Raw genomic sequence first — 14027 nt, forward strand, 5'->3', positions numbered from 1 at the left:
GTCTATAAAAGAAGGTTTCATCCTTCTTGGTTGTAACAGAGAAATTCAGAAGTGCAGTTATACAACTACTGCTTCTTGAATTTAAAATTCTTCCACAATCTTTTTCACTTTCTTTTCATTCTTGAATTCTATTAGTGTCAGAGGCCGAAAATTCAAACGGCAAAGTGCCATCGCGGTGGCTAATTAAACTTTTTTTTTTAAAATGCCAATGCCACCGCGGTGGCTATTAATTTTTTTTTTTAAAAAAATATCAATGCCACCGTGGTGGCTATTAAAACCTGCAAAATATGATCGCGTGGCACAGTAAAAAATATTTTTTTAATAAAATCTATGTCACCGCGGTGACATAGAGAAAAAAAAATTTCTTTTATAAAAATTGTGGCATCCCGTTGACTTAATTTTCCAAAATCTTCAAAATCACCCTACTTTATTAATTTTTTTTTTTTGGTATTTTTTAAATAAATTCCCCGTGTTATCCCCTCTCTCCCAGTCCAGGACTCAAGTGCCAAATGCCAATCCAAATCCAAATCCCCCGATCCCGAGTCTGAGTCTGAAGTCTGAGCGCCTATCACACTCACACTTCTGTCAATGTTACCGTTACTCTTGTTACTTTCTTTTTAACTCTTAATCTCTCTCTCTCAACACACTTCTTCATAGCACTTCACATGCTCCGCCATCTCCGTTCCCGACGGCGCCCCCGCTACGGCGCACACATCTGCGCCCTTTTCGCTGCCCTCCTCCTCCTCCTCTCCGTCTCCCTCCTCCACAGTCGCCTCTCCTTCTTCAACTCCCATCCGCAGCACCCTCATCCTCTCCCCCACGACTACTCCTCCTTCCCACTTCTCGACGATCTCGATTCCGACTCTCTTACCACCTCCAACTCCAATGACGATCGCATTGACGAGCTTGATGATGCCGTTTTAGATACCAATAACAATAACGAGGAATTCCTTGCCGAAGAGGAGGACGAAGACGTCCTTCAGAACCAGAACTCCGCCGTTACCTCCAATTACTTTTTCGACCCTGTCAAGGGCGTTGTTCGAAGATCTTTTAACCGGCGTTCCATTGAAGATTGGGAAGACTATGTACCCTTCAGTTTGAAACTTACTTCTGATTTAGGGTTGGGGAACGATGATTCGAGACCCATTTTTGGGTCCGACGATATTTTAGTGGGCGAGAAATTACGGAAGAAATTGAGTGAAGTGAAGAAAATTGAGGATGCGTTGTTGTTAAAGGGGTCTGTCTTGAGGGAAGGATGGGGAGAGTGGTTCGACAAGAAGGGTGATTTCTTAAGGAGGGATCGGATGTTCAAGTCAAATATTGAGGTTTTAAATCCCTTGAATAATCCGGTTTTGCAAGACCCAGATGGACCAGGAGTAACCGGATTGACTAGAGGCGATAGGATCTTTCTCAAGGGTCTTTTCAATGAGTTTAAGAGAACGCCGTTCTTGATTAAGAAGCCATTGTCAATTTCTGAGTCCGAAACTCGTTCACCTGGCAAAAGTGGCACCACTGGAGGTGAGGAAGTGAAGAGGGTGGATAGGAGGACTTTAGATAATGATTATATCAGTACGGTGAGGAGTAATGAGCATTTGGAGAGAGTATATTACGCAGACGGGAAGAGGTGGGGTTATTATCCGGGCTTGGATGGAAGTCTCTCCTTTGGGAATTTTATGGATGCATTTTTCAGAAGAGGGAGGTGTAAGATGAGAGTTTTTATGGTGTGGAACTCACCAGCATGGGCGTTTGGTGTTCGGCAGCAGAGGGGTCTCGAGAGCCTTCTATATCATCATCGAGATGCATGCGTGGTGGTATTCTCTGAAACTATAGATCTCAATTTCTTCAGTGGGTTCGTGAAAGATGGGTAATTTTCTTGATAGTTTAAAGCCTTACCGACTCTGTCTGTATATTTTGTATATCCATTTCTTCTTATGCGAGAAAGTAAATGTGCTGGGTAGTGCATGTAACTATGATAATGAAGAAATTGAAAAGATTGCATGTAAGTAAATGGTTTTGTTGTCTTGTCCAGATACAGAGTAGCTGTTGTAATGCCAAATCTTGACGAGCTGCTGAAAGACACGCCGACGCACATATTTGCTTCAGTCTGGCATGAATGGAAGAAGACAAAACATTACCCAACTCATTACAGTGAACTCATCAGGCTTGCCTCTCTCTACAAGTAAGTAACTGAAATAATATAGAGACTATTTCCTCTGTTGAATTCACTCCATTAGACTAATGACTCTTATAGTTGCCCCGAATTTCTAGTTATTCATAAACTAAATTTGGAGGACATTTTTTATTCGAATTTTTAATAACGCAATAGCCTAACTTTGAAGATAAGATAAAATGCTGGTAACGCATGCAGAGTGATTAGCAATTTAGCACCTTCCTAAACCTTAGAACCTTATTATGATAAGCCTTTTCTAGAGTCAACGTTATGGTAATGAGCCATATTGGAATACATCAGGATGGAGGGTGTTATTTTCTTCAGCATGGAAGTGAAGTTTGTCAGTATATTGGTCTATCTTGCATTTTTGTTTCAGTTGCACAGAAGTAGCACCATACATTCTTTAGCTGTCATTCTGCACAATACAGTGGTGTATACAGAGTTTAGTAGTAGATGCACTAATAAGAATGAAATATTCATTGCTATAACTATGTAAATCATATTACAAGCAGCGACAGAGCTGTGCTGCCCAGTTGTTATCTTTTCCTGTTGTGATGGACCGATTCACTCAGGACGCATTTGTGATTCTTTTTCTTGTCAACTATAGATATGGTGGAATCTATCTTGATTCTGATGTCATAGTGCTGAAGCCATTATCTGAGCTCAATAATACTGTTGGATTTGAGGACGAGCTTGCTGGAGAAACGTTAAATGGAGCTGTAATGGCATTTAGAAAGCACAGGTACCTTAGAATTTTCTATCTGACTCTGAATTTTTTGTTAAGCGTTTGTTAATGTATACGGGTCTATAATATATTTGAAGCTGAAATCTGTCATTTCAATGCACAGTCCTTTTATAATGGAGTGCTTGGCGGAGTTTTATGCATCATATGATGATGCTCAGCTGCGGTGGAATGGAGCTGATCTTTTAACCAGAGTAGCCAAAAACTTTACAAGTAATAGAGTTATTTCTGAAATGAAGATCGAGCTCCTGTTGCAACCCCCTTCTGTTTTTATCCCTATCGGTCGTAGTATTATTTCAAGGTATGCTTCATGATTTTGTTTTGCAGCTTCAATCCTGTAGACATGGATTAGCGAAAGTGCTCCTCATCATCATATCTATCATGGATAGATTATTTTCTTGCACTTTGATTAAACTTGTTGTAAACCCTCTGGGGGGGTTTGCTTCACTTTCATGATTGACAGTCTTACCGGCAGATATTAAGATGTTAAGGAGTTGCACTTCCTTCAAGTAGTGATTACACCATTATAGATTTACTAAATTGAAGAAAAACCTGTAGGTTTGTCATAGCCTTTACGCATCACTTTGTGAATGACAATTCTGCATTTTATATGGAGGCTTAGTTGGTTACCTAAGTTGTAACACATACAAGTCATGAAGTATCGCCTTTTATAATGGGAAGCTATTAAATTGCCAATAAAGTTTATTTAGCTTTAAGAAAGCTTATCATTCACTTGTTTGTTTGCTTATCCTATAAACTGAAACAACCTTTGTTCCACAGTTGCATGCAGTTAAGATCAGTGGACTTCCATGTCCATGCAAGTAATTATTGAACTGCATTAGTTCATATAATCTGGATAGAGGAATTTTGTATTTTGCATTATAGCTAGATGAAAGAAATATTGCATTGGAATTTGAGCTTGTAGATTATGGATACTCATAGTAGCTTACTTGGAGTTGTGCCGCAGAGGGAAGGGTCTATTCTACATTCTCTTTTCCTGCTCTAATATTTTAAACTTGGTTCACAGATACTTCACTACACCAGGGACAGAGAAGGAAAAGCTTGAACAAGATGCTTTGTTCAACAAAATCTTGAATGAGTCGGTTGGCTTTCATTTCTGGAACAGCTTAACTTCTGCCATGATTCCAGAGTCTGAGAGCCTGGTTTTCAGGCTTCTTAATCGCTACTGCATCTATTGCTCTGATGCGTTGTAATATTCTTGAGTACAGCAGTCAGCAGTCAATGTCCAGACAGTACATAGATTGAAGAGTCTAACCAAATTTGGAATCTGTTGGTGAGAATTGCAAACCTTGGAAATGAAAGTGTAATTTCCTGTTGTTTTTGGTGCTGTTCTCGGCCAGCCAGTACATAGTATGTCTTACTTGATATTTGTGCTAGGTAGCAATAATTATTGGAATGCGTAATAGGTTGTTAATTTCAGAAGAAAACATCCATTGTTTAGAGTATGTGTTTGTATGTGTTGGCTTTCTTGTTTTTGATGATCATAAAACTGAGATTGATTTCTTGAGTAAAGAAAGAACACTAGTTATTAGTGGCCAAAAGGAAAAAGTTAAAAAACAAAAAAAGAAAAAAGTAATAGTGGGAAAACAATAACCCCCAATTTTTATATATGAGAAAAAGACTCAAGTGTGTGAAGAAAGTGGCATATCTGTGTTAAATTGGTTTCATGATTTGCTTTGCTCTTCATTATAAGCAGAAGCATCATTACGTAAGCTATATTCCTTAATGTATTATTGATTGAATTCGTGTTTTGTTGTGGCTAATTGCAAACATCTCTCACAATATTGATTATTGATGCCTCTTTGGAATCATCATCATCATCATATATATATAATTAAGCAGAAAGGCGCTGTCGCCGGTAGGGATTCAAACATTCTCTGCAATTCCTTTGCAGGTGGAGTTGATCTTATCTCAAGCCTTTTTGGTCCCCAAATTGCATCAATTGTTTTTATATTCCTTTCTTCACTTGAGCGTACAAGTAACATGATTTTTTCATTTTCTTTCAAGAGGCGAAAGCAAGATTCCAGTTCTGGCGCTTAATTCTTCATCTTTCTTTTTCTTGCCCCCACCCACTACCCACTAGAAGTCCTGACCAACTTTCCTGACTTCAAATTCCATTAATTCTGGCATAATTTCATCTTCGGACTAATGCATTATTCTCCTAGCTGGCTAAAACTAATTAGTCACTGTGGCATTGCTTTTTCCTGTCAAGTGGACGCATCTTCGTATCTCCCATCTAAAATATTGCAGCAGTGAAAATCCGAAAATGCGGCACGATAAGACTCGATGGATTCAGGAATGTGAGAGTAGCAAGATTTTTATGCATCAAATGAAGTATGGTAATTTATGTATGGTCAAAGTAAAGAGACATGCCTAAATCAAAAAAAAAAAGAAAAAGTAAAGAGACATGCATTAAGCTAAACCTTTCAGAGCTATACTATGATCATGAATATGCATCTCCAAGAATTACAATCCTCTTTCTTTTTTTATTCAACCAATAAGTACAAGTATATATATATATAGATAGATATGGGGTTAGGAAAAAGAATAATATACGACACATATATATATGAAAGAGAGTAGGATATATATATACATATATAGTTGATCATGGCAATTGTCGTATAAAGGCGTGGTGAATTTTGAGACCTCCCTTCCACTTGCCGCTCCACAATTCATAGAGACCAAAGTAAAGTTTTGGATCATTGGAGTGAGGGTTGGTGGTGGCTGTAATATCACATTCCTTTGTTTGATGAGGGTTCAACAACAACTTTCTCCACACAGGCTTCCCATCCTTGCCTCTCTTAACCATGATGTAGAGAGGAGAGCCTCCCCAGCCGAAGGCATCAGGGGTAAACGATACATGAAACCCCACTTGATACTGCTTGTTGGGGCGGGTGCCCTCCACCGAACCAGTTACCTCCAGCCAACACACTTGATTTAACTCAGCACTCGATTCCCTGCAGCATATATATACGTAATAAATTAAGAATGATTTACTCAATCCACCATGCACCTTATAAATTATCCATATACGTGCATACGTACATCCATCTCTTAGATCCCTAGCTTCATAAACACACGCTAGACTAGACTAGACTAGTCAGTAGTAGTACACAAGTACTCACTCATCATCATCTGGTACTTTCCAGTATCGGTTGTCTCGGCCCCAAACAATGTTAAGATGTTTGGGTGGAATTTTCATAGCCTCCTTGTCGCCGTCCTGTATGCAGCAGCGTGTACTTGAGTCATGAAACAACATGTATAGTTGCAAAGTAAAGAAGAAACGAAAGTAAGATGAATTATGTACATACCGCATAGAATGTGATTGAAGGATCTCCCACATGGTGTGGAGTAGTATTGTTAGTAGTAGGAATAGGAGCTGAAGCCATTTTAAATCTCTAAGTAGAAAGAAGAAAAAGAATGAATTGGGAAATGAATATGATTGATATATGAGGATGTGGGGTTGCTGTTACGTTGTTGGGCTATACCCTATATATACAAAGGGAGGGTGTGGGAACGCGCAAAGACCTTGTGCCTGTGGAGAATATGATTTATTTTTATGGCTTTTGCTTCTGCGGGAGCAAATTAAAGAAAGACAAACGAATCTGGCAAATGTGATTTTGGTTGAAATATATATAGAAAAAGTAAAGAGGTGTCGTTGTAGGAAGAATTAGTTATAGTGTGCGCATCATAAATGCAGCCGTCTTAGCTCAGCCGGTAGAGCGCGTGGCTTTTAACCACGTGGTCGTGGGTTCGATTCCCACAGACGGCGTCCTTTCCAGCAAAATATATGTTTTAGTTTGTTTCCGGGTTGGTCTCTACTGGGGCAAGAGAGAGAGGCCCGCAAAAGCAAAAACGCAGGGCCATAGAAACTCCGTTATCCACCCCTCCCCTCTCAGGGGCCATAGCATGATGATGGTGCTTCAATTGCAATCCAACGCCTCCGCCTCCTATATTTTGCAACAATTTCCAGTCCGCTCTTCTCTTCCTCAAAATCAAATCTCTATTGCTTCCCTTTCCCCTTCACATCTACCCTCCACATCAACAAGAAGAAGAGCTTTGTCGCTCATTACAATTACCACTATTTTCTCCGATTGTTGCTTCTGTTCCAATTATACTTGGTCCAAACAGGTTTCAGATTTCGTTGAGCTCCCAGCTTCTGGTGGTGTCAAGGCATTGGACCTTCGGATTGGTGATGGGGAAACTCCTTCTGATGGCGACAAGGTCTACCCTTATTCCATTTTCTTTTGCCCCCTACTTCATTACTTTGTCACTCTCTTCTTGGAGCATTTATACTGTATTAGTCTGATGTTTCTTCTTTCTTTTTTTGTCTGTCTGCGTGTGTTTGGAGTAGGTTGTAATTCATTACTACGGGAGATTAGCAGCAAAGCAAGGATGGCGCTTCGATTCCACTTATGATCATAAAGATGAAAATGGGGAACCTATTCCTTTTGAGTTTGTTCTTGGTTCTGGCAAAGTAATGTCTCCCACCGCTCTTTAGTTTCTTATATTGGACTTCTCAGCAAATCGTAGTTTGTTCATATTTCCTTCCTTATCTAAAGTCGATTGCTTTAGGTGTATATACTATTTCATTCTATATGTAATTGTTTTGCTCGATGAGCAGAAGATTGACTTCTTGCATTGGCAGAGCAGCAAGATAGATAGAAAAGGAGAGGAAAATGAATATGATTGTTAAGAATACAAAACTTCATAGATACTGTAATTTTCCCAAATAAAAACATACAATGATGTAGTGTTATTTGTGTGACTGCCTATGATCAATAAAAACATACAATGATATACAGTGCCACAACTTTTGCCGAATAAGGAAGAAGGAAAATGTATTTCCTGCTTGAGGAATTCCGTTCCTGTGTAGTTGAATATGGTGTATGCTTGAGCTCAAGCCTCTATTTTTCTTCTTGATCTTTGTTTGCTTGTTTGTTCATATATAACTTTTTTCTGTTCATATCAATCATGTATCTCTATATCAACTTACATGTCAAGTAACAGCAGGTCCTCTTTTGCCCATCTCAAATAATTTAGGTCATATCCGGAATTGACTCTGCTGTGAGATCGATGAAAGTAGGTGGTATTCGTCGAGTCATCATCCCTCCATCTGAAGGATATCAAAATACATCTCAAGAACCCATTCCCCCCAATGTATGTATTCTCTTGAATCACTTTTGTATTTATTTTTGCTTGTTTTAAGTTGTATACCATTACCAGCAGTCAGATCCAGTTATAGCTAATCTTTCTGGTCGACAAATTTCAGCAAAGAAACAATGTTGGTATTTAGAGGTGAAAGTTGAAGGTCGAAAAATTCAAATGAGTTGGAAAAGGAATAAGCATGGATAAATATAATTCGTGGAAGTTATTGAAAGGTAAAAATGTATGAATTAGGAAGACCAAAATACCATTCACAAAGGTTTGTTCCAGGTGTCTAATAATGTTGAACCAAATTCTCAGAAAATCCAGATAACTCCCTTATCTTAGATGTCCTTTGTATGCAAACAACAACAAATTCATGCTGCCTTTACTTGTATAAATTTTTAATTGATGTGTTTTGTGCAGTTTTTTGACAGACAGAGGCTATTCACTACCATATTCAATCCAACACGTCTGGCGAATGGAGAAGGCTCAACCTTGGGGATTCTCATATTTGATGTTGAGCTGGTGAGCGTGAGACGTGGGTAAGCTTTCCAATATTCTCACCTCTATCGGATCAGTAAGTATTTGTGTACACAGTTTTAATCCATTATTTGATGATTGCTCCAAATGTGGCATTTGCTTATTATGATTCCATAATGAAAAGTGTAGTGTTTTACTTGTGTGTGTAAACAGATAAAAGCACCAAGTAATGCAGCATATGTAGCCAGAGAAGAGGTTTGCTTATATGTATTTCATAGGAGAAGTGGCGCTTGTGCTGGATTGCTCAAGGACATTCACATTTTCTCAGCTAGTGACCAACATCACTCACTAGGCCAAGTTCTCTATTTATCTCCTCCTTGCCGTGTAGAATGCCTTGGTATACTTGGAAATTATAGTGAAAAATGATTAATGCCATCCTAAATATAGTGAAATATGCTGTACACCTGCTATTGGGGGAACTAAAGCTGTGTGTTAATATTTGGAATAGGCAATAAGATGAGCTGGTGGATGATGTTTTGGAGTGTGTGTAGTCCGGAAGTAAGGAGAACAACGCTTGTGTACCTGATTACTCGTTTTATAAGCATATGGGGCTGCCGACTGAACGGAATTAAAGGAAATAACTTAGGATAAATTGAATTTGAATCATTAAATGGGCGGGTCTATTCTTGCAACATGATGTGAGTACAATAACAGAACGAAAGCAATTAGCATCAAGTTGTCAAATTTAATTAATAGAATGTGTATAAAAGTAACCAGTGGTAATATCTGATTACAAAATCATCCCAAGTAATATTAGTTGCAATGAGGCACATTCAACACTAGGAGGATCTGGTCCTATCTTTATGGTCCGAATGGTTTCATGGTAAGTTGAAGGGCAGATGATAATCAATTCTCTGCAGACAAGATTGAATGGGAATGGAAATGAAAATGGGATGGGTACTCCACAAATTCAAAGTGAAATGTTTCCCCCCAGGACCAAGGCATAATCATCCTTGTCTTCTTGTACTTTGTAGTTTCCCTTGTCACCAAACCCTTTTCCAATCCCTGCAGCTGCACCCTTCACCCTCAGATTCCCAATCCTAACAACCTGATTATCTAATCCCACTCCCATTTTACTTCCCCCTTCTTTCCCTCCGCCTCCTTGTCCTTCTCCTCCACCACTGGCACCGGAGGAAATCAACTTGGCACATGCCTCCAACTGCCACCATTACAATACCATCTCTTATTATCCCCCCTGTGCTTCAATAATTTCCTCTTGGCACCCTGGAAAAAACTTCTCTTTGGCGGCAACTGCTGTGATAAAGGGAGTATCATCCCTGTACTTGACCAACTTCAAACCTGCCGTCCTGTCAAAACCTAATTGAATGAGGGCTGTGGGTGTTACGAACGCTGGACTTGGTATAACGAAAGCCTCTCCACACATAGCATTACCATTGGGCTGTAACTTGCTAACAAATCTTTGTTCCTACGTTGTTGAATAAGAACTGATAGAATAGGACTTTATTATTATTGTACACTAGATTTTGGGCAATTGGCAGATGAGCCCCTACTCCTCCCTAAATAATAATGGTTCATAAAATGACTCCAATTGTTGTAGTATTATGTGTTATTTATTGATAAAAATTACGTTTACCCAAAAAGAAAAATGACTCCAGTTGGGAAATTACCAAATTTATATGTTTCCAAAGTTTTATTCCTTTTGTATTTTAATTTTTTTTCTGTTTTTCTTTGTATTTGTGTTTGTATGAGAAATATATAATAAAATTATTATAACTGAAACTGATTTTTTTTCATCTTTTTTTCCCTTAATGTTACATATATAGTGGACTCAAAAATTTGGGCTTTCTGATCAGCCATGTAGTAACAGTAGATAGAGTGGTCATTGCAGTTTGTTCATTTCAATTTTATGCAAGGTGCACATGATTTGATTTCTTATTGAGAGATAGAAATAGTTTTACATTTCAAATAAAAACTGGGGAATTAACACAACTGAAAATAAGATTTGAAAGTGATTTTAATCTATTCAAGCCCATTTAGCCATGAGAGACATTCCTCCTGCGCCCAAAAGGACGGCCACATAGGACTTAATTTGGAGCTTGACGCTTCCCTGCAACTTTTGCCCCATAAAATCAGCAGCCAAAAGGTCGACCAAGGCCATGTATATGAGTAGGCCTGCAGATGAAGCATTGAGCAACCCCACAGTGATCAATGCCCGAGGGCTGTTCTCTTTGTAACTGCTGGCTAATGCTAGTCCCAGAGCTATTCCAAACGGAGTTGTGACTGAAAAGAAGAATGCCATTGCAGCCTTCTTTAAAAACTTGTATTCTGCCTGGAGAATGCAACCACCCAGTCCCATTCCTTCAAACATTTGATGGAAGCAGAGGGCGGCCACCAGTCCCTTGATGCTGCAAGTGTTGTTAGACGCCCCAAGAGACAGCCCTATCACCACTGAGTGAACAATGATTCCCAGCTCCAATACCTGCATTCATCGTTGATTATACGTATATAGGAGTTGAGTACTGTTTTCCTAGCTATATATATATATCCACTTGCATGCATCGATCATACAACTACTACTGAATTTCCTCCATATATATATCCTCATATTCTTTTACTTTTTTCATGTACTTCGCCGTACCTACCTGTTTGGTTTTGACTAATCCTTCCCTTAAATTATTTCATGTCATTGTCATGTAAATGCATGAATGAAAATAATGTCATCAATCAATTCCACATAATAATATTTAGATTGGTTAAAATACACAGTACTCCATTAATAATAATTATCATATATGTATCTAACCATGGCAATTACTCGGTAACGCAGAAGTTGCGAACCCTCAACTTCCAACTTGGACCCGTGGTGGTGGCCGTGGAAATGAGAATGGGCGGCAGCCTCCACCACCGCCATCTCCTGATCTCCGCCGGACTCCGGCAGCACCAGGGCGGCTTTGTGTTTCTTGGAGTATAGGCTTGTTGCCATGGAATCAATCATGAGGGTTATAATTGCAGAGAGCATGGCGACAAATCCAGTGAAGGGGAACTTATGCCATGGGTTATCCTTCAAGCAACTGGAAGACAACATATCGAAAGAATCAGGCAAAACGTGCATGAATCCGGTGGCTAAAATAATTCCAGCAGCGAAGGCCTTGACGATGACGAAGAGGTTACGGTCGGGGCTGAGAGCAGGGATAGAGCGGGTGAGAAGCGGGAAAGAGACGCCGATCATGCTGGTGAGGAGGATGGAGACGATGGCGATGATCTTGAGAGGCAAGGCTTTCTTTTTGTTGATGCAGGCGTCATATTGTTGAGCGCCGCAGTCGTCGACAACGGAGACAACCGGGAGGGAAAGGTTGGAGAGGATAATGAAGAGGATGACAAGTTTAGAATTCATCTTAAAATATAATATTTGTTGAAAGCGGCTAAGGAAGTACGTAAGAAGGTAATAATACTGAAATTTGAATGTGAATTAGTAGGGGGAGAGAGGAGATGGCCAAATTTATAGCGTGGGGAGGGAGGGAGGGAGGAGGTGATGAGGGTAGGGTGGTTTACGTAAGAAGAAATAATTAAAAAAGGAAGATATACATATTGCAGATATTTAGGAATATTAGTTAATTAATATTGGTTGTAAATGATATAGGAGTTTTAATTTAAATTGAGTCCAGGTGCAATCGAGGTTTGGGGTCATGTGGTGCGGCGTAGTTGGGATTGAGGTGGACACGTGGTTTGCGCCTCACGTGGCAACTTTGGCTTTGTACGTGGCCGTACAGTCAATAATTCGACAAGGCGCTTCAAATTGAAAATAAATTCAGATGATATCGACATGTAGATGAGATGAGGATTTCCGTTAGTCACCCATATCCATCATATATATCTATATGTATATATAGCAGAACCAATTTGATTCAATACTATTTTTTTTATTTTTTTAATCACCAAAAGAAAAATTCTGCTGGTTAGAAATCTCATTATTTTAAATTAATAATTTAACTCATATTTATCTACACAATAATTTTAATTTAACTCATTATTTTAATTAATTCTTTATTTTTATTTTTATATAGGGTTGAATATGTATAGTAGTTGATCAATCTATCTATTCGACACTAACATATTTTATTCATTAAAAAAATGTTTTTTTTTGCATAAAAAATTCATTTACAGCACTATATATTACAAAAAAATATTTAATTTTAAAAAAATAAAAATATATTGTAAATGCATGCACTCTTCATTCATATGGTGAAATAAAATTTAGTCAATTACCATAATTAATATATAATAGCATCAAACATATATTTTTACAAATTAAAGTATTAAAGTTTATTAATTATATATATATATATATATTGAGGTTTTGATATAATTTGGTTAATAAGGGATATATATATATATACAGAGAGAGAGAAAGAGAAAGAGAGAGAGTGTTTCTATATATTGGGGAGCGGAGGTTGTAATTATATAGTTGACTTTATAGAGTTTCATTGATATATTCAAGTACTAAGTTATTTTTTGTTTGGGAGAGTTGACCCCGCGGGTACACCCACTATACATCAATTATCTAACCCTATTCTCAGAAGGGGAAAAATTCAGCATATGTAGTATTAGATTAGATGAGATGAGGCCGGTTTTAATTTAATGATTGGACCACTTAATTAAAATTAGATTCTGAATAATTTAAAAAACAATATATATATATATATATATATATGTATATACAACTGGAAGTGGCAGTATTCATGCCACACATTGAGACTGAGTTGAGACTTGGGAGTAGTGTGCATTAATTATCAATTTTCACAACCCTTGTCCCATACCATACCAATTATCACACAGGTGCCCCATTTCTATCACCTACCTACATTCTACATCATCCTATTGCTAGTTCTTTTTTATTTAATTTTCCGGCCCCCTAATATATATATGTCTCTGGCTTATCTAGTAAACTTGCTTTAAGCTATGTACTTAAGTAATAATCAGTAAACCTGACCAAGATTTAATACTTCAGTCCACACACACACACACACACATATATATATATATTGTTTTAATTTGCAGTCTTAGCAATTGTGCATTCTTCAGCATTACCTACTTATCATTCCTCTCGTTTATTTTACAACATATATATTGCTAAGACAGTCATAGTATTTTAGAGAAAGAAAAAAGAGTTGACTAAATTCTGTATTTATTCAGTTAAAAATTCAAGCTATAAATAGTCATTCAAAAACAATAGAAAATACCAAGAATAAGGAATCCTTTGCTAAATAATAAAGACCTATTCTAAGCAAGCAAGCCCAAATAATATGATATTTTATTTATTGGTCAATGTTGACTAAGTCCTAACAATTCCTCTCTTTGTTGAAAGAATTTAGTCTCTGCATAAACTCACAGCTTTGTCATCACATCACCAATTTGGTGCAATCAATCACTTTTATCATTCCT

At 38.0% G+C, this 14027-nt stretch overlaps 4 protein-coding genes and 1 non-coding gene across 8 annotated transcripts; 3 read left to right on the forward strand and 2 right to left on the reverse strand.

Annotated features, from left to right (window-relative positions):
* LOC105167231 (uncharacterized protein At4g19900) lies at positions 493-4373 on the forward strand. Its single transcript, XM_011086856.2, has 5 exons — positions 493-1864; positions 2030-2179; positions 2778-2912; positions 3019-3213; positions 3940-4373. The coding sequence occupies exons 1-5, from the start codon at positions 666-668 to the stop codon at positions 4124-4126; spliced, it is 1866 nt and encodes a 621-aa protein (XP_011085158.1). The 5' UTR covers positions 493-665; the 3' UTR covers positions 4127-4373.
* LOC105167232 (protein PHLOEM PROTEIN 2-LIKE A9-like) lies at positions 5510-6519 on the reverse strand. The gene is made up of 3 exons (XM_011086857.2): positions 6248-6519; positions 6062-6156; positions 5510-5893 (listed from the first exon to the last, which is right to left on the reverse strand). Exons 1-3 carry the CDS (start codon positions 6323-6325, stop codon positions 5542-5544), a joined length of 525 nt encoding a protein of 174 aa, XP_011085159.1. The 5' UTR covers positions 6326-6519; the 3' UTR covers positions 5510-5541.
* Positions 6636-6708, forward strand: TRNAK-UUU. The gene has a single exon. It is a non-coding gene; the product is annotated as a tRNA-Lys (tRNA).
* On the forward strand, positions 6735-9145 carry LOC105167233 (peptidyl-prolyl cis-trans isomerase FKBP17-1, chloroplastic). Of its 4 annotated transcripts, none has more exons than XM_011086861.2 (5): positions 6735-7160; positions 7291-7413; positions 7980-8096; positions 8508-8661; positions 8754-9145. In XM_011086861.2, the coding sequence occupies exons 1-4, from the start codon at positions 6846-6848 to the stop codon at positions 8628-8630; spliced, it is 678 nt and encodes a 225-aa protein (XP_011085163.1). In that variant the 5' UTR covers positions 6735-6845; the 3' UTR covers positions 8631-8661; positions 8754-9145. The 4 variants fall into 4 exon arrangements, with proteins under 4 accessions (XP_011085163.1, XP_011085162.1, XP_020552009.1 ...); XM_011086860.2 differs by having other exon boundaries at positions 8778-9145; XM_020696350.1 differs by having other exon boundaries at positions 8508-8626.
* Positions 10500-12067, reverse strand: LOC105167234 (probable zinc transporter 10). The gene is made up of 2 exons (XM_011086862.2): positions 11389-12067; positions 10500-11064 (listed from the first exon to the last, which is right to left on the reverse strand). The coding sequence occupies exons 1-2, from the start codon at positions 11977-11979 to the stop codon at positions 10609-10611; spliced, it is 1047 nt and encodes a 348-aa protein (XP_011085164.1). The 5' UTR covers positions 11980-12067; the 3' UTR covers positions 10500-10608.

The sequence above is a fragment of the Sesamum indicum genome, linkage group LG8 (genome assembly GCF_000512975.1).
Source record: "Sesamum indicum cultivar Zhongzhi No. 13 linkage group LG8, S_indicum_v1.0, whole genome shotgun sequence".
NCBI lineage: Eukaryota > Viridiplantae > Streptophyta > Magnoliopsida > Lamiales > Pedaliaceae > Sesamum > Sesamum indicum.